The sequence below is a fragment of the Oreochromis niloticus genome, linkage group LG15 (assembly GCF_001858045.2).
Source record: "Oreochromis niloticus isolate F11D_XX linkage group LG15, O_niloticus_UMD_NMBU, whole genome shotgun sequence".
Classification (NCBI taxonomy): domain Eukaryota; kingdom Metazoa; phylum Chordata; class Actinopteri; order Cichliformes; family Cichlidae; genus Oreochromis; species Oreochromis niloticus.
Genome location: NC_031980.2, coordinates 11158519 through 11178975, shown reverse-complemented (window position 1 = coordinate 11178975; position 20457 = coordinate 11158519). Strand labels below are relative to the sequence as shown.

The following is a 20457-nucleotide window of genomic DNA, read 5'->3' as shown; positions in this document are numbered from 1 at the left end:
TGAATTGAAAAAAGAAAAGAAGAAAAAAATCAATGATGTAATGTTTTTACCTAAAAGGCCTTTGTGAACCAAATGGATCCAGACCTACCTCGCTGGCTTAGCTTCCCATAACATATAAATATTTATTACTTTTACAGTATTTCTTTTCTCGTGGGCAGTTAATATGGTACAAAACCATCCCCATAAAATAGTGTATTATGTAAATAAACATTACGTAAGGCTACAGTTTGTCTTTAGGAGAGAATGAGGTTTTTTGCCCTTTCTGTTTAAACATTACATTTAAAGCAAAAATATTGCATTATTAGATTTTTGGGTACATGTGGCATCATGATAGTCATTATAGTTTTCTAACATGTTACTTGTACAGTTGTACAAGAAAAATTTCAAACTTACACCTTAATCAAAATGATACTGGTTAATAAGTATTTAGTTATATAGTAATAATGTAACAAAATATGCTGAGAATGGAAAGAAAAACATCTAAAAGAGCATTCTCCTCACACTTTAATAGAAATTCTGCATTAACTTAATCAAGTATTCATAAAATATCATTGAGATTTTTGTGATGAGATTTTTTATTGAACTGACATCTCTTGGCAGTAAAAAGCAAACGCTATTTTTTCCCAGCAGTGTTTCCTGTCATTGTGGAGGACAGTGATCTCCCAACTCAAACTGGAGCATGATGAATAAATAAAAGCAGCCTGGATAGGCTTTAAAGGCTTCCCAGCAAACCCAGGGCCTCTGCGTCTTGCTGTTATACCGCCAAGTAGCTAACAAGCCACCACCACTTCTGTTTTAACTCAGAAGAACGCAGATTGAGAGAAATAAGAGAAAAGGAGGAGAATGGAAGAGCGGGGAGACGGAATTTGGTAGACAGAGGATTAGTGCTTAGCTAAGAAGACCGGCGTTGGTGTGACGAGATCTTCATCCGCCTGAACAGTTTCAAATTAATTAAGAGCGTTGTGGGATCGGGATGAAGATGGAGAACTGAGACCTGAAAAAGAAGCAAAGATAGCAGCATTGAAAATGTCAAAAACATTTAATTAAATACTGCTCTTAAGAAAATATATGAGACAATTTTTTTATTTATTGGAATATTTTAATTCATTATGTTTTTACTCAGTTCACGAAGTCATATGTTCACCTTATAACATGTGATGCTTGTGTTTTTGTTCAGGTGAGGTTTGTAATAGAAATGCGGTATTATGCTGTCAGTCACCATAACAAAAGTGGTCCTTGTAAGGATAATAAGCTGCTGGGTTATTTGTAACGTCTCTGCATGCGTTTTTATGGTATGGTGTGGTGGTATGTTACTAGCCTGTATGTCCATCGGTTGTCCTTGAGTTTAGAAATTGTAAAGAGTTTAATGAATAGCTGTTATTTACAGGCTGAGACGCTTGGGTGCAGTTCATTTCATCAGTTTTCATTTCATTTAGTAGTCTTGAGGTTTTTGGTTGCAGTAGTAGTATACGACAGTATATACTAGTTCTCCAGTAAGTTCTCCAGCACTTCTGAAGGGCTTTCAAAGTTTTTCTTTGGACGTTGGCTTCTTTATGACTTGAAGGACATTCAAAATGCTTTGAATGTCCTTCAAGAAGCCTGAAGAACAATTCCTGAAAACTATTCAAAGAAATGACAAGAAAGTTTGCCTAGGAGAGTTCAGGCTGTGCTGAAGAACAAAGGTGGTCATACAAACTACTTACTCACAAGCTCGTTAAAATTAGACAAATATGACAAAGTATATTTTTGGCTTTCCGTGTTTGTCTGATTCAATACACCTTTGTACCATTTCCCATTTTCAAACCCAAAGAAATGAGGCGTCGTAAATAATTCTACTGTTTTGAATACTAAGCACAAAAATTGCATTCACTTGTATGTAGATCACTAAATTTAACTGGAGAATGTGCAAAAAGATAAATGACACCAAAATAAGGTATAAAAGAGAAACAGTATGAGATTTAAGCCTTGAAAGTGAGAACTTTTGTCCATCATCCTCTGCTACACCTTAAAGATTTAAAATTTCTGCGAATGACAAGCAGACAGATTAAAAGTTTTTTTTCTATTAACTAACTGAACTTTTTGTACAGAGCAATTAGGAAACTCTTGACTCCCCTATCCTCCCCTTCTTCTTTTTAAAGTAACTCTTCTCATTCATCCTCCAGGGGAAACAGTGCATGTGATTAAATCTCTGCCCTGCCAATTAATTCATGGCTTCATAAATATACAAATGTGCTATCAAACTAGAACTAGATCATCCGGCAGAGTGAACGGAGCTCTCGGTCTGCTCTCTGTTGTGTACACTTCTATTAATTATACAGCTGTCGACACACTGTGCTCCTCTAAACAATGCCACACATCATCGAGCCTTAGTATGTTATCAAAATGCGCTCGTCTTAATGCTAAGCATATGGCGTTGAAGGGATAGCAGCTTGCTGACTTTACTTGCCGAGATAAATACCGACTTAGATTGATTAGATTTCAGTAGATTTATTTGGAAAGTATAGAATAAAGGGGATGGGAAATTTTATTCTTTTATTCTAAAAGCTTTTATTGATCTGTGAATGCAGACATACACTCATGGACCACACGATAGAGCGGTGTTTATCAAGTCCTGCCTATAAGAGCATCAGTGTAATCTTATACCACTATTACACTGCGGCATCTTAATTTTAGATCCTACAGCTTTTTTCAAATCATTATCTCGATTTTTTCCGAGTCTGGCTTCCTGTCAGATTTAAAATTTAGCTCCAAATTCTTTTAATTACTTTTACATAACATCATAACTGATCCAATATAGAAAATCGGCAGCTTATTTTGCCATAATCAATGACTTTGAAATCAAATCTTAAGCCCAGTGCTTTCATGCCCAGTTTGTTCTAATTCTTTAACAAATCATGGATTTGGATTAATATTTCTTGGACAGGTTTCCAGTGGCTGTTTTGTAAAGAGACAAAAAGAGATACATGAATAAAGATTCACATCATAACTGCTTAATATCATTATAATGCTATTTACAGTGTTGTCCATGGTTCATCTTCAGTTCTTTTCTTACCTTGCACACGCTTCAGCCATGAAGGTAGGAGATCAGAATTCACCCATATGATCACCTCCGAAAGAGTCACATGGATCACTTTTGGTTGGTGAAATAGAGGCTTTTCAGGTGTTATTATTAATATTATTTCAGTGTTCGTTCTTACTGGCGCTCAGTGGGAAAACTGCAAAAGTAACGCTCTTGAACAGCAGTGACTCCTTAATCTGCTTAAACAGGTGTTCCTGTAGTATATCTAACCCCGGTTATGTAATAATTGACCTTCCGATATGCGGTGTGAACATTGAGGTGACATTAAATCAGATTTGATCCCATTAGGCATCCCTCTGGTGGCCCGAGAGTTTTGATGAGCTGTTTGGAGCCCTGCCAGACGACGCCATCCTGAGAGAGGCGAGCGAGAAAAGAGAATGTCATTTTACCTCATCACAAACTCCTCTGTGAGAAACAGTCGAGCATGTCTTCTGTGCGTTGTGCATTATTCATGTCGCGTGTTGAACAGCACTTCTGTCTCTCCATCTATCTCTTCTTCTACGCCCCTCCTGTCTTTTTATCCGCGAACAGTCGGCTTTTCTCTGGCATAAAACCTGAAGTGTACTGACCACATTAGGGCGCATTAAATGCAGTTAGCCTGCAACATATGTGTGACTCGGAATATCGAAATGGAAATATGCAGGCTAGTGTATGAGCCTTTGTGCCTCTCCCTGTACTACATGTACTGAAATGGAGGGTTAAGGGACAAGGACTGTATTCACTTAGACTAAATGAAGTAAATGTGACCAGGACTAATGCAGTTCACGTTTCTCCAACTCTTGACTTAATTACGAGGAAGAAAAGGATGACTCAGCTGAATTATGCTCTCCAAATATACGGCAGAAAATACTGCAAATATTTTAACATATTAGGCAAATATATCCTGCTGTAGTTACCCACATAAAACAAATGTTATGTTGTGATTTTATACTGCAGTAATTTTGCCCACTCACAATTACCTAACACTGTTGCTGTCTTTAGCAATATTAGCTGCATGCAGCAGAGGATTATTTAATGAATCTTGGAGAACAACATTCATTACAAGCTATGAAAAAAATGCTCAACAAAGCATACCTTTGTCAACCTATCATGCATTGCAATATGTCAATACAAGCTCACAAATCCATAAATTGATATCAAATTGATTAATTAATTATGCAAATATGCAAACCTGTTCTTCCTAGATACTCCACTCTGGCTAAAGCATGCTTAAATGGCACTGAGCTGTTCTTAAACAAAAAGAAAAATGACCAGTGATTAAAGTCAGATATGGAGCCAAACAAGATGAGAAAAGCTTTTCTTACAATATATTTTTTACATTTACATTTTCCAAAGCTGCTGAATTGGAATCCATCCATCCATCTTCTTATGCTCATCCATTTCAGGGTCGCGGTGCTGGAGACTAGCCCAGCTGTCTTGGGGTGAGAGGTGGGAGTACACCTTGGACAGGTTGTCAGTCTATCACGGGGCTCACACATGGAGACAGCCAACCATTCACGCTCACATTCACACCTACAGCCAATTTAGAATTGACAGTTAACCTGACATGCATGTTTTTGGACTGTGGGAGGAAGCCGGAGTAAAAGGAGGGAACGCAGGCAGTCATGGGGAGAAAAGTCCACAAAGAAGGCCTTCAACTAGCCCGTGGTTTCAAACCCCGGACCTTCTCGTTGTGTTTCAACATCAGGCTTTGGAATGGAGTGCTGTAATGTACAGTACTTCTGGAGGTTTCTTGCCTAAAAATAAACACTGAAAGTAACCTACAAACCTACAGCATGCACATTATTGCAAAGATGGTACTGGGGAATATTAGCATAATATAAAATTATTACCTATCATTTGAAAGTATTGAATATAGCTTATTTATCTTGTCATTTCACGTCTTATATAGACTGGCAGTATTATACCCTTTTCTTATTTGAGCCTTCTAACCCAAGACTGGGCAGGCTTTTTGGACGGGACCATTTATCCAACCCAGAACTCTCAGAACTGTTTGGATTGTGTTGTAAGAAAAGAAAACCCCGAAGCCTCAGCAGCAGGTGATTAAAGCAGAACCACGCCAGTACTCATCGACTGAGCATCAGCGACATCGTCAAGGTGCAGGGCCCAAATTATATTAAAAGACAATATCCAGCCCAGTCACAGCCTGTTCACCCTTCTGCTGTTTGGCAAGCAGTACAAAAGAATTAGTATCACACTTCGACACGCTATTTTCCCTTAGGCTGTGAAACTTGGGAACTCATCTTGCGCAAGCAACAACAACAGTTAGTTATTTATTCATTAAGTTTTAACTGTTTTTTTTTATCCCCTGGACTACGTATTTTGTAATTCAAGAGCATACACCCATTGCACAATGCTTTATCATACTGTGCATATAAAATGCCTTTTATTTTTATCAGTATGGTTATACATCACCTGGTGCTGAATGTGCCAGTTGAGTATTCATAGGATTGATTAATTAATTGATTATCATTCCATCATAATTCTTTGAGTTTCCAGCTCCTGGTCAGGAAGTTGATGATGGTGTGGTTTTCTTTTAGGACACAAAGCCTGTAGAGAGGTGATGGGATCAAAAGGTTGGACTTTGGGGTCAGCTGGAGCTACTTTAACAACGTCTGGATTACGTGAGGTTTATTTTTAGGATGTTTTTTTAGTTTCCTGCAGGCTGAAGGAACCCACATGGATTTTACCATGAGAAGGGTGGAATAGCTCAACCATAAATTCTCACAAATTAGTTTCAATGTCTCCTTTTTCTTGACTGGCAGTAATTGTTGAGGAAAAGGTCAGAGACTTCGACCTGCACCTACACGAACATGCACACGTCCTTATCCATCACCAGAGCATCCTGTGTGTGAGGTGCATAATTGGTTCCACGGTGAATCATATCTAATTGGCGTGTAGCTGTCTATAGCGAAGGTACGTTGAGGCAGTAGACTGAATCCCACATAAAAGTGTAGAAGAGAAGTAAAAGAGAGTAAAATCTGAAGAGCAGTGCTGCTGGAAGCTTTCAATAGGACAGAGAGAAAGAGCAAGTTCATTGTGGTGTTATTTATCTGTTAATTTGTTTTTTCAGTGCCCCCATCACTGGTGTTTTCCATCTCTCTTAGAGCCCAAATCAAATTAGCTCAGTAGGCTAGAAATTCTCGCGCAGAGGGTTACAAAAGTAAACAAACAGGCAAGCTGACTTGATTGTGTAAAGTCTGCATTTATTGTTAAGGCACTATTGCTGAGATGATTACGGTCTTCTTAAACTGAGGTTTGCTGCAGGGGACGTGAGATAAGTCTCCAAGCCGCCATGATAATTTAGCACTGCACAAGAGCCGAGGCTGCAGTCTACCTACTTGTGATGGAATATTATTTTAAATAAAAGCAACGCCTGACTTAAAGTTTTGACTTGTGCTATGATACTCTTCTGTCATCGTTTTTGCTTTGTTAAAGGATACTTATTCTACAGCCCAAGCAGAGAAATCCATAAGATTTGGACCACTGCTGAAGTTTAGCACTGCTTTGTTGCTAGTTAGGCCTCCAGTATTAACAGCATACCAGCCACCATGAGCCTCATATTTTTCTGTGTCTTTAAAAAAAACTTTTATTAAGGTAATAAAAATGTACTTTGGCTCTGAGAGAAGTTTCATTGTTAAAAGTTAATGATGTGGACAGGGATAACAGTGATTTAGTACAGTGCTTCAGTTTAAAGATTTGGTGTAAGTAATATCTTTGTGCTTGTGCTAAACACCTATCCTCCCCTGACTAATGTGATTATGATTAAAGGGAACAATCCGTCCTTTCGTACAGTGATGCTCAATTTACAGCCTGTAAGACAAATGAGTCCCACCACAGGATGACAGCTGGCCTGTCAGATACATCTGCAACTAAAATGCATGTAGAGCCTTTGATCACAGTAAAATATTTCCTCACTATATTTGGAGGTATGGCTCTGTTTTGGGACCCCTCCACCTTCCCAGATACATACATGTAAAGCTTGAGCAGCAACGCGGCTTTTCATAAAAAACATAGCGGGCAACAGTAACAAAAGATACAGCGCTCATTGCTTCACATGTGATCGAAGAAGAAGAAGCTGGGGTGAAGATGTCCAGCAACTATAGGCAGGTTAAAGCAACTTAAATGCTTTTATGAGATTTCCCAGCTGGGTATTCATGGAGCACGTGCAAAGGAATAGGGGCTGACATTAAGATCAGCTGATCTGTTATGCCCTTTGACCTTGTGGCCTACCTGAACTAACCCTGTGGTTGACTGATGATGTATGAGTTTGACGATTTATTTTATAGCCTCAATGTGAAACCTTCTACTAAGTTCATGTAGTTAATGTCAGTTGAAAGAAATAGGACACTAAATTTTCCCTTATAATAACATTATTAATAATAGTTTATTTTTTTAATTAAATCAAATTAAATGTAACTTTTTTACTACTTGGTCTCTGACATCCATCCATTCAGCAAGTGTCTCAAACCCTCGTTGTTTACATTGTGTTGAATGAATGAACAAAGCAGCTTTTGTTAACAGCTTTTTGGGTTTGTCAGTCTGAATTAGTAGTTGAGTACTAATTACAATATTCAAGAATCCTTTATAAAACAACTATGACAGTAACAAGCACAGAACATCATCATTGTCTAACAGTGCCTCTTATTATTATGACGTTTTGTCCTTCCTCGAATCTTCTTTATCTTGTACTCTTTTATTGTCCACCCTTTGACCATTAGATCATAGTCTCTTCTTTTTCTTCTGTCTGTCTGTAGCGACGGATGGGCAGACCGTTACGAAGTTGTGGAGGGTTATGAGCAGGAAGCAGAGGGAGGCATCACAATGAAGCTCCAATCAGAGGTGGTCAAGTCCTTTGACGACTATTACTTAAAGCTGCGTCTGGACAGCAATACCAGGAACCCCTGGTTCCCAGAGTTCTGGCAGTATCGTTTTCAGTGCCGCCTCCCAGGCCATCCCCAGGAAAAGAAGAACTACAAAAAAGTCTGCTCCGGTAGGACATAACAAAATATTCAAATTTCTGACGTTCATAAATAGGAGTGGATATTTTTTAAACAAATGACTAGTCACAGAGTTTAGTTTTTCAGGCACCGTCTTCTTTTCTTCTGATCAGAGGGTTAAATATGATCATGTATATGAGAGCAGAACTCATGAATATTAATAAAACCTGTGATTTGTTTTTTCCCCCTGTGTTTTCCTCCATGAATATTCTCTCCATTTGCTCGCAAAAGGTGATCACGGTAAATTGTGTTCTTGACTTGTTGATAGCTTTTCAACCACAATTCAAAAACTGCTCCAAACAAATCCACCCTGCAGAATGGCATTTAGGCTCCTAAATTCAAATGATCAATAAAAATCAACTAGTGGTTTGTGATGACTTCTCAGAGCTGTAAGGTTATGGATGCTTTTCTACTTTGTATCACACGTTTACAAACCTCATATGTTCCAAAGATCTACGAGGTGGTAAGTGTATCTTTCTAGACACGGTTATTAAAACGGTATCTGTCTGAATTTCACCTGCACTTTGTTTGCATTTGACTCCTCCAAGACAGGATGAGTTTGACTGATGCTTTTTTAAACCTAGCGCTCTCTGTAATATCTGCGATTTAGTCAAATAAAGTAGATGGGTAGATGTCTTCATCCTGGCAGGCTTAGAGTGCGAAATTCATCAGTCAAACTCTGATGCAAAGCACTTGCTTGTTTGGTCTGTACGAGGAAAAGGAAAGAAAACAAAAGTTGACATATACGTTGGAAAGCTGCACAAAGGAATGGCTCACTCAGCACACGCTGCTGACACAAACACCTGAAAAATATGTTGTATGGTGAGAAGTTGCATCCCTTTTTCCCCCCACTGTGTGTGCATGTTGATGTCACAAGCAAAACATATCAGTATTTTAAATGCACTGTCAAAGGAGGCAACAATAAATGTAGTTTTGAAGAGATCTGTTTTTCCCCCCTTCTGCCAAACACTGTGACTGTGGGACAGTGCCTTTAGATGACTAAAGTACAACTTGCACAAACAGTCTGAGGATTTTTATCCCAGGCACTGGCTGTTCTCCTCATCTGTTTCCTATTGAGCTTTTGGGCATCATTGCTAATATATATTTTGTTGCTGCACAAAAAAAGAGTTGTCTTTGTTTCTCTATTCTTCATGTCTTCTTCGAATTTCATCATACTTCTAATGCTGTCATTCACACAGAGTAATAAATCTTTTAATACAGCAGCACAAAAATCTAGTTTAAGGAGTAGTTGCAGGCATGCATTTAAAAGTCTTCCTTATGATTTTTTTTTTAATCTGGTGCCCTTTGTTATCAAGGTTAAGAAGAGGGGAAGAGATTGACAGAACTAAAAAAAATGAATCAAGGTTAACACAGTGCTTCGATTTGTAGAGTTAATTTCTCGCTCTCTCTCTCTCTCTCTCTTTCTGCCTTGAAGCAGATTTTCTACACGTGCAGTTCAGAATTCTTGCGACTGTGTGACGACCTCTTCTTTCATCTCTAACAGGAAATGAAAGTCTGCAAGAGAACTATGTGCAGGATAGTAAGATGGGCTTTGTCATCAATGCCATCTACGCCATGGCTCATGGCCTTCATGATATGCACAAGGAGCTATGTCCGGGACAGACAGGGCTCTGTGAGGCGATGGATCCCATTGATGGCAGCAAGCTTCTGGACTACCTGCTCAAAACATCCTTCAGAGGAGTCTCGGGAGAGGAGATTTATTTTGACGAAAATGGAGACACCCCAGGAAGGTAAGAGGATGAAGAAGCTAGTAAAAAATTAAGAAAAGCCAAGAAGTGAAAATAGAGATTTGATATCACCATCTGGGTCATAAAGTGCATTTCCCCTTCTCCCACTCTCCAACTCGTTAGCACACACGTGTGTTCCAGTCTTGAGCATGAGAGGATGTAATTAGTCTGGACTGGAACAGATTTAGTGGATTGTCCACTGCGGCAGCCACTTTCATGTCTTTACAGTCCAACGCACAACATTTGACAGTCAGAAAACACAGCCGTGTCATTCCTCTGTCAGCTGGAGGTTAGGTGCAGTGCATCCTGGTTCAGTATGTAAGCAGTTTGCGGCTACAGATAAGAGGAAAGGTTTAAGCTGTGGAGTTGTTATCATTAAATTACCTTTCACTCTGATTCTCTCCTTTCCCACTCCCTCTCAAATCCTTCCCTTTCTCACTTAATAAGTGTGTTAATACGCAGTCCTCCATCTCTCCTCAAACATCCAGGTATGACATCATGAATTTACAGAGCGTGGGTGATGATCGCTATGACTACATAAACGTGGGGTCGTGGAGCGAGGGCATCTTGAGCATTGATGACAACAAACTGTGGATGAACAGCAGCGACGTGGTTCGTTCAGTCTGTAGTGAGCCCTGTTCCAAAGGACAGATAAAGGTAGGGATTCAGATCCGCCTTAAAGTTAATTCCCATACAAACTCATCCGTATCCTTCTCTGAGATATCATCTCGGTACATTTCACACTCTTCCAGAGCGACACAATAATCATTTAATGTTTGAGAAAAATGCAAAGTTTTTCACATTTTAGAAGACAAAGAACAATTAAGAAGCCTTTATAGAATTTAGCCGAGGCTTAGTTGACAACCAGAGCTTTATGCGACGACGTAAAGGGCTGTCCTATGGATTTCTCAATCTTGTTTTTATCTCGCCTTAATAAAAATAGACCTAGCAGGATAACTGAGCCGGAAAATACTTTGATCCAGCTTCAGGCACAACAAGAAGTCGGATTCTCTGAGGCTTTACAGGAAAGAATAGCGGCGACTTGAACTGAACTTAATTCTTTGTTGAGATGCATAAAGGTGTTCTTATTTCACAAAGCCGGAAGAACGTAAAGCTTTAAAAGACCCAGACACAGTCATCTATCAGCTTGAAGGCTGAAAATCTGTAAAGAATACTCCAGTATCATTGCTTTTTAAACACTTCTTATTTTTATAGACTCTTGTGATACACAATGCAGCATTTAAAATTCTTTATTCTACTTTCTATGTTTGCATTTTCTTCAAGAACTCGCCTTCTCTGTCTGATAATGAATCTGAGTCAGTCAATACCAGCGTCACAGTAAAAGAGTTAAAGATAGAACTGAATGGGACCCCCACTGTTGGATATGATTAATACTCATATTAATCGGGTGCAATGGACAAAAGTCTTACCACAGGTTCGCCAAATACAGACTGAACTTAATGAGGTAGTTACACACCTCTCTCCCATTTGAATGGGTGTGTTAAAGTACTTGCTAATTTATTAGAGGTACACCGAATGAAGGTGATGCACATTGATTAAATCAATTTTATTAAAACATGTTAATCTATCACACATCATTTTGTGGCAGAGGGTGAATATTCCTGCTTGTTAGACTGGGACATTATTGGTACAGATAGTACAGACTGGCTGGAGAATAAGATTCATCATTATGATAAAGCACTTATAGACAAATTGTCAGTGTTCAGCACAGGAAATAGTTATTCTCTGTGTACAGGGATCAACTAGAGTTGACCCCTTTTAACAATACTATTCTTTCTCTTCCTCAAACCACTGGATCAGAAAATCAGAGAATATCATTGTATGCTGATAATACCCTTCTTTGTGTGGGTAGTGCAGTTTCCTCTATACCACATGTTTCCACTTTTGAGTTGTTCCGCTTATTATGTGGATATAAAATCAAATGGACAGCAATTAAAAGCATTCTGCCCTCCCGTATACCAGGATCTTCACGTTGACGTGTCCTCTTGTACATCATCCACTATAACACAAAACTGTCAAGGTAAATACAGACACATTTAAAACCTAATGTAATTTCCCACACTAACTCAACGCTTGCATATCAATATTTAAAATGGACATACTCACTTGGGTCGATATTTACTCTTTTGCGATCCCTTTCGCTTCTTCTGGCTATTTCCAAATTTTAGTATGCGCTTCTAGTTCTCTCTCTTGGTTTGATTATACTCCTTCCGTCTCTTGGAGATGAATAATAGGGAATATTTTGCTGCCTCACAGATTGCAGGACCTAGTAATTAAATTTGGGAGCTGTAATTAAATTTCTTTTGCTACTTGCTATACTGGTAACAAAAAAAAAGTGCATGCAGATCTTAAAGGGCACAACCATTTGCCATTTTCTAAATTCCAAATGCAATATGTTTTCTTTGTTGTTTCTGCAGTACAGTTATGGGAAGGTAATGTTTGAGTTTGAAAGAAAGGTCTCTGTGTTTAATGGAATTTTGAGATTTACAAGCAGAATGTAATCTACCGTAATAATCCTTTTTTTATCGCAAATTAGGATTAGTCATGTGGGCATATGTTATCCTATAGGGATCAGCACTCCCTACAACCCATCTTAAAAAATTATTAGCCTCAATCAGATCAACACTAGGACAAAGTGTGAAAAACTTTGCGTGGACTTCAGCACTCCACCTACTTTGTATGTGTTTATGTGCATGAAGGTTGCAGATGGAAATGGGGGAGGTCAAGTAAAGACATCAATATAATCATTAGGATTAAGCATTGGGGGAACCACAAATGTCTAACTTTCCAATTAATCTCTACTGTAATTAAATGTTTTAAGAGCTGAACCGGTGCCCTTACTGTACATCTGTTCCCAGTAAATATGTCATTGATTTTTCTTGCAGTGAATCTTAATCCTTTATTTGCTTATATCACATGCTGGCAAGAAGATTGCTGATGCTACACTGTCCTACATTTTTAAATCCTCCTCCCATTACAAATGATTTAAAGAAGGGATAATGAAGGGAAAGAGAAGTCTATGTAAATATGACAAACACAGATAAGTTCTTATGTCACATAAAAAGTTTGCACCATAAACTCGTGGGACTTGCACTCTACCTGAGCGAGGAGATGGACCGTTTTGGACAGTAAGCAATAAAAAGTGGTATTGAGCACAGGCTGAATAAATGCCCTCATTTCCTTCATTTGGGGACAATTGTTTTCAGACTGGCTATGCACCGAGTTGCCCCGAGGGAGGGTGCATCCTCTCTCCTAGCTGCTCATGTTTCCCCCCTCTATCTGCTTTGTTTCGTGCCCCACTTATCACCCTGCTTTACATATCACAGTGCTGGTAACAGCTTCTTTGGGAGCAGAATGTAAAAGCAGCCGGCCTTGTTTTCTAAACACGCTGTCTGGGGCTCAAACAAACGCACAAACAAATCCTCATTTTGATATCCCCTCTGTGCTGATTAATTATTTAGGTTGCTTAAGGTGAGATGTGCTTTTTTCCACAGCTCACTGTAGTGACTGGCTACTGAGCTTTCTTTGATATATTGTTGTTGATCATGTGTTGTTTCTCTGCGTGCAGGTGATTAGGAAGGGTGAGGTGAGCTGCTGCTGGATTTGCACCACATGCAAGGATAACGAATATGTCCAGGACGAATTTACCTGCAAGGCGTGTGAGCTGGGATGGTGGCCGGATGATGACCTGGCAGGTAGGAGAAACAAAAACAGAAACTGTGTTTGTTTTTATTACATTGTTCATCCACACTCCTTGTCCATTACCCCTGAAACGATTCACACTTATTATTTTGCCCATTTCATGCATTTACCCTTAGCTCAACTACAGTACTTTTAGTGGGGCTGACTCCCCTGTTCTCTCAATAGTCATCTTCCCCCACCGTAAGGCTATTCACACAGCACCTCAGTGGTCTAACAACACCTTTTTCACCATGCAGGTCCTATGCCCTTGCTTTCTTCATTTCCTCAAACCTTAACACCACTCCCTCAAAAAAATGCTGCTGCTCATTTCCTTCCTCTCTGCTCTTGTTGTGACCCGGTGCTTGTTCTGACAGCGATTTATAAAGTTGAGAGGAGCCCTCAATTCCCAGGTGTAAAATCCTATTACTGCCATGAGAGGCTTGAGGATACATTTCAGCAGTCTGTCAAGAAAGAAAAGTTTCCTTCAGTCCCATTACATTTGAAAAATACTAATAGAGAGAGGTAATATGCTATTCACAGAACAAGGGTCTACAATTGTGAATGTGTATTTTTGAAAATATGCAACAGAAGAGTAAATTTCATTTTTCAAATATTCAAAGGTCTTCCCAGAGCTTAGAAACACAAATAAGCGATTTGAGGATTGTGTTAGATAAGTGAATGCAGATACATTTCATCTTTGCCACCCGTGCATGTTTGCATGCAGAAGGGCAAATGCATCTGCAAACTGAGCTGGGTGTGTGGCCAAAAGAAAACAAGCAACAGTTCTCTGTCCCCACTTCCCCCTGCATTTAAATGAAACCCTGCTATAAGAGCTGGTTCACACCTTGATATGCTCATTGCTAACTTTCTGATTAGAATCCCCAGAGGAAGACAATTTGGTTTATTTTAAAATTTCATATGTCTTGTGATTTGGCATATTAGGATTTAGCATGCAGACCAGAACTGGGTTCCTCCGTGAAGTCACTGTAATGCTATTAGCAGAAGCATGTAATTTATGGAGTGTTAAGCTGGGGAAGTCTAGGGATGTCATTTTTCTCCAATTAAGCTCTCCAGACTTCTTCTCTGTGTTGGATGACGAGTATGCAGGGCATCATGACAGAAGAGAAATAGAGCTTTGGGGTGTGTAGGATGAAAAATGCAAATGAGTTCCTGTCAGTGCCATAGCGCAAATGTTGGGGGCACATGTATGGGCAGCTATAGGTGTACAAGGAACTACATAAATAAGAAAAAACGCATCTATTAACCGTTACACAAAAAGCTTGTGTAACAGAATGTGAAGACTGAATGCAACAATTAAAATACTGCAGCATAGGGTTTGTGGGAAAACACAAACCCTTTACGCCATTTTTAAATTAAAATATAGGTTTTAATTGATTTGCAAATCATTGAATTGTTGAAAATTACAGGAAGTTTAAGCCTCAGATGACACATGAGTTAACCTTGACTTATTATTATACTTTTTTCTATTACATTTTTGTGTTACTTCCTAGTTCTTTTATTTATTGTATTCTATTAACACTTCAAGACAAGGCAAAGACCCTACAATAATATGTGCTTGTGAAAGGCACTAAAATCAGGCCATTGTTCACTCTTTCATTCTCCTTGACTAACTGCTTCCCACCATGTTTTAATGCACCTTTCATTCAGTAAAACTAACCGCAGGACGAATAAAAAAACTGACCGAACACTGTTTCCTCTACTGTTTCCAGGTTGCCAGCCCCTGCCTTTGAAATATCTTGACTGGGCAGATGTGGAATCTATAGTTGCTGTGGTTTTCTCCTGCGTGGGCATCCTGGTCACCTCCTTTGTTACCTTTGTGTTCATCCAGTACCGTGATACACCTGTGGTTAAATCCTCCAGCAGAGAACTCTGTTACATCATCTTGGCAGGCATTTTCCTAGGCTACATCTGTCCATTCACATTAATCGCCCGTCCCACAGTGGCCTCCTGCTATTTGCAGCGGCTCCTAGTGGGCCTTTCATCTGCCATGTGCTACTCTGCCCTGGTGACCAAAACTAACCGCATTGCACGCATTCTGGCTGGCAGCAAGAAAAAGATCTGCACCAGGAAACCCCGTTTCATGAGCGCCTGGGCCCAAGTGATCATTGCCTTTATGCTTATTAGTGTGCAGCTAACTCTGGAGATTACACTCATCATTCTAGAGCCCCCCGAGCCCATCAAGTCATACCCCAGCATACGTGAGGTCTACCTCATCTGTAACACCAGCAACTTAGGCATGGTAGCGCCGCTGGGCTACAATGGCCTCCTAATCATGAGCTGCACATACTATGCCTTCAAGACGCGGAACGTGCCCGCCAATTTTAATGAGGCTAAATACATTGCCTTTACAATGTACACTACCTGCATCATCTGGTTGGCCTTCGTGCCAATCTACTTTGGCTCTAATTACAAGATCATAACCACATCCTTCTCCGTCAGCCTGAGTGTAACAGTGGCACTGGGCTGCATGTTCACACCCAAGATGTACATAATCATCGCCAAACCAGAGAGGAACGTCCGAAGCGCCTTCACCACATCTGACGTGGTGCGAATGCACGTTGGAGATGGGAAGTCGGCGGCTCAGTCAACAAGCAACAGCTTCCTGAATATGTTCCGCCGGAAGAAGCCCGTATCAGGCAATGCCAAGTGAGTAATCTTTTGTGCTTTTTCATCTTTCTGTTTGGATTTCTTTTCTGGGGTCACTGGTTAGAGACCAAAAAGGTGACTAAACTCTCAAATTGGAAAAAAAAAAATCATATCAAGTTATCACGTTTTTATGATGTGTTTGCATGTCAGTGGTCTGTTTTTATCTTTCCAGTACCCCAATGAGTGTTTGTATTTATGTAGTAAAAACTGGTTTTTAGGCACATCCCCCTCCCCCTGAGAATGAAATATCATCAGCGAAATTTAACAGGAAAGTCAAGATGGGACATTTGCTGTTATTGATTTAAAGCTGAAAGGCCATTCAAACATGCCAGGGATAATGAAAGTAGAGATTTCATGTGGCGATTCTAGATGTAAGACTTGCATATAACTTTTTTGAGATCCACAGCAGTGGCACATGGACAAGTGACTAAAGTAAGGAGCGGGGCAGAGAAGGAGAGTGATCCCAATATGTTTAAGTGTTGTCTCTTACCCTTGCTATGCAGCCTATCTAATCTTCTAACCCTTCAACCTTCTATACTGAGGAGCGCACTGTCAAGTGTCAAGGCTGGCAAATGTTTTGGAGTCATTCAACCTCTTTCTTGGAGAGCTGCACTGCCAGTTTGTCTATTTTATAATACAGCCTGGGGAATAATTTAAGTATCCACCATTCAGATAATCACAGCAACAAGACAGCTGAAAAGTGTTAAAGTTGAAATCAATTTTTTCTACAAGTTTTTTCCCCAATGCACTAGACAAGTTGGTTGTTAAAAAAAATCTTTAGGTCAAAAAGATGTGCTGAAAGTAATTGTTTTTTTATTGATTGGTTCTCATCTTTTGGATCATTTGTTGCCAACCTGCCTGGATTCTAGATCTCATTTAAAGACATCATTTGATTGTGTGATCCTGGCACTCCTGAGCTGGCAGTGGCAAAAATATTTTTGACCATGCAGCCCTCCAAGAGAGTGATCTGCCACCCTGCTGCTTTCGGTTTATCCTGAATTAACCTCACATTTAACTTTTCTCAGCATGAACACCCTCCCCTCACCACCTCCCCGACTAATCACATTAGAGCCAGTCCTAGCTCATTCTCCGCTAAACACTGTGTCGTCATCAGGCCAGTTCGGGCACAACCCGAAATACTTTGCAAATGCATGCACCCCCTCTTTAACAATAAAATTAGACAGTCAGGAAGAAGACAAAAATAAATGAGATGGATGGCTCTTAAACCTGTTATTTCAATGTCTGACAAAAATGTATGATCATAATGCTGTCTGCAGCACATTATGAATCACTGTTTGTGAGGCTGATAAATGTGATGCTCTTCAGAGGTCATGAGTGAACACCTTAGCAAAGCTCTTAATGTCAAGTCACGTACTTCAAAAGTATTTTAACATGCAATGAAATGTTGAAATGCTGCTGCTCTGTTGTCTTATGTTGCTGCTATGTTGATGTTGTTTTTCTGCCTCCACCTCCTGGTTTCCTGTGATAGTAACTTGGGTTTTTATCTCGTTCATAGTTCTAATGGCAAGTCTGTGTCATGGTCTGAATCAGGTCCAAGACACCCTCCGAGGGGGGGGAATGTGTGGCACAGACTGTCTGTGCATGTGAGGAAACAGGAAGCCGGCTTGAATCAGACGGCGGTCATCAGGCCCCTAACTAACACCCCCGACCCCCACAGCTGTGAGCCCTCCACCTGCAACACTGGCACCGGCTCCCAAGATCCCCCCCAGAACCACCTGGCACTAAACCTCTGTACAACCTGACGGAGGAAGACGACGAGGGCGACGCGCAGCGCCCCCTTTGGACTCCAACTAGCACTGATCGGATGCGAGGGCGGGAGTCTGATTTGGATGAGCCGGCTTCTCTTTTGCCCTCCCACTTGACAGGCCACACCACAGATCGCTTGCACAGGGATGTGGTGGACACGCACAGCTCCCATGCACCTGCACTGAATGACCGCACTGCCAAGGAGGCAATGCCTGCCAACGAGCCTTTGAGCTTGACACCCTCTCACCTTCCTTCAGCTCCACAACGTGGGGCATTTGCAGAAGAGGGGCTTGAGGATGAGGAACTGGACCTCTTACACAGCTACATTTATGACGCCAAGGAGGAAGGGGAGAGGGAGGATGGGGAAGGTGAGGATTTAATTCAAAACAAGGCAACACTGGAGGATTCCCTAGCTCTGTCTCCCCCCTCCCCTTTCAGAGACTCTGTGTATTCAGGGGACTCTGTCACCGGCTCCCCCATCATCGATTCGATGCTCGGTAGCCCCTCGGTCTACACCGCCGACATCCTCCGAGACTACGCACACAGCTCCTCAACACTGTGAGAGCAAAAACCAACGCTGGCACAGCGGCTGTCAGCAGACTTGAGCATCACACAGAGTGCATTACACCGACACACACAGACACACAACACGTGCAACGATACGATTTAACATTTCAAGTTTTTAACATTTGTTTATTTGCTCTGACATTTGCTTGCTTAACTGTATTTATTACTCTGCTGTTATCAGTAAGTGGTTAATCGAAAATACAGGTAGACCACAAATTATCTACGAGTGCTTACATTTCTGAGGGGCCGTGAGTGCACAAAGCCTTCCTGAAAAATGTAAAACTGGGACACGTGCCAAAACTAGTCAGCTCTCACGCCAAATGTTTTAATGAATGAAGTAACACGGAGAGTCATAATAGAAGATGTAGCTGTGTTTTTTTGGGGTTTTTTGTTTTAATAGAGACAGTGCAATTGTAGAGTCTGCAAAAAAGAAAACACGGCAAGAGAAACACAGTAGTGTTTACGCAGCGCGCTTACATATCACAGACCAAACTTTCTCTAAAGACTGCAATAGCTTAAGTGCATTTCATGCCAGTTTTGATTAGCTCTGCTCTTCTGCTGCAGCACATGCACAGGTCTGTTCATGTGTATAGCAGTCAAAGCTTCATTCAAGAAAATCAACTTTTCATTGAGTATTCATTAAGTAACTGCACCCTTTCTCTAATCAAACCTCATTGCAGTTTATATATTACAAATTAACAAGAAAAGTGAAGTATGTTGTTTGAGTATTACATTTATGTGCCGCAAGGTGTGCTCATCACAAAAGTAGTATCAACGAACTCAGATCCTGCTGAAGACTTGCGCTGTATGATATGTGACTATGGTTACAATGTGCCAAGCAAAGTTGTTATCAGCCTACAGCCCCCGCTTTCTGTTTTATTTGTTTATTTATTTTTATGATGTAGCTGGTAAACAGGTAAATAGGGTGATTGTAGATGATGGCAATGCTGTTTATTCCGTTTACACTAAACCATAACCCTGAGAATTTTTACGCGCGTGGGAAATGACAAAAAGATTTTGCTTTCCATGCTGTGTGGATATTTCCCACATTTTCTGAGTTTGCTGTGTCATTGTAATGGAAAAACACAGTAAGTTGTACAAGTTATCAAAGTTTGTAATACTGTTAAGCCATCTCTTGTTTTTCACGCAGGTGGTATGTTTGTAATACTAATAAATGTTTCTATATTTAGAATGTCAACAGAAAAACAAAGTTTATACATTTTGAAACTGTCCTCGGATACTCGTCAAAAAGCAGTGTGTTTGTTTTTTTGGGGTAAATTTTAAGTTGAGTCAGTTGTATCCTCTTGAACACATTTGGTTGTAAAAGTAACCAATGATTGATTGCTTCTTGTAACGAGATGATACATGTTTCGATTTTGTTTAAATCTTGCATTATAAAGTTAAGTAATTTAATTGAGGTTAAGTTTCTTAGTTCTTTTATCTATAAGAATGCAAATAATTTCAAAGTACGAGACTACACAGTACATAGTGCAATTGTATTGTATTTCCAAATGTTTTTAGTCTATTATAGTGTAAGTTGTTAAATGATCTTAACCAGTGTAAAATATATCAGGTGCCACCTGAAAAACACTGTCAAATCTAGAACGAAATAGGCCTTTATGTTTTGGGTGAGCTGAACATGAAAGATGCTGTAAAATAAAAACAAAACTTATATTAAAAAGACTGATTACTGCCTATATTAGCTGAAAAAACAAAACAAACTAAAACTAAAGTTATATTAGTGAGTCAAACATATAGACTGACCCCCCCCCAAACTGATTCTTTAAAATGTTCCAATCTGACCTGCCTGCAAAATGTGAAAACTGTAGGGAAAGAGGGCATGCATAATATACTGCGTTGCAAGATGTTAATATTTGCATCAAGAAAATGGTTGTTCAAATTGGCCAAAGATTTCAATTGTCATCAC

The 20457-nt window shown here is 39.9% G+C and overlaps 2 protein-coding genes across 3 annotated transcripts in view; both read left to right on the top strand.

Annotated features, from left to right (window-relative positions):
• grm1a (glutamate receptor, metabotropic 1a) overlaps positions 1-19947 on the top strand; it is a 34886-nt gene extending 14939 nt beyond the window's left edge. Inside the window, exons 4-9 of one of the 2 annotated variants that reach the window (XM_005454654.4) lie at positions 7837-8072; positions 9584-9830; positions 10316-10484; positions 13417-13543; positions 15260-16196; positions 17748-19947. In XM_005454654.4, the coding sequence (XP_005454711.1) occupies positions 7837-8072; positions 9584-9830; positions 10316-10484; positions 13417-13543; positions 15260-16196; positions 17748-17856 (1825 nt within the window). In that variant the 3' untranslated portion in view covers positions 17857-19947. Of the gene's footprint in view, positions 1-7836; positions 8073-9583; positions 9831-10315; positions 10485-13416; positions 13544-15259; positions 16197-17712 lie in introns of both variants that reach the window. The other variant, XM_003449887.5, reaches the window with a different exon arrangement.
• Positions 17961-19948, top strand: LOC112842403 (metabotropic glutamate receptor 1-like). Its single transcript, XM_025898828.1, has one exon. It carries the CDS (start codon positions 18022-18024, stop codon positions 18523-18525), a length of 504 nt encoding a protein of 167 aa, XP_025754613.1. The 5' UTR covers positions 17961-18021; the 3' UTR covers positions 18526-19948.
• Positions 19949-20457: the final 509 nt, after the last annotated feature.

Excerpts from the sequence above, each read along its gene's own strand:
- LOC112842403 (XM_025898828.1), top strand. The coding sequence starts at position 18,022 with ATGCGAGGGCGGGAGTCTGATTTGGATGAGCCGGCTTCTCTTTTGCCC.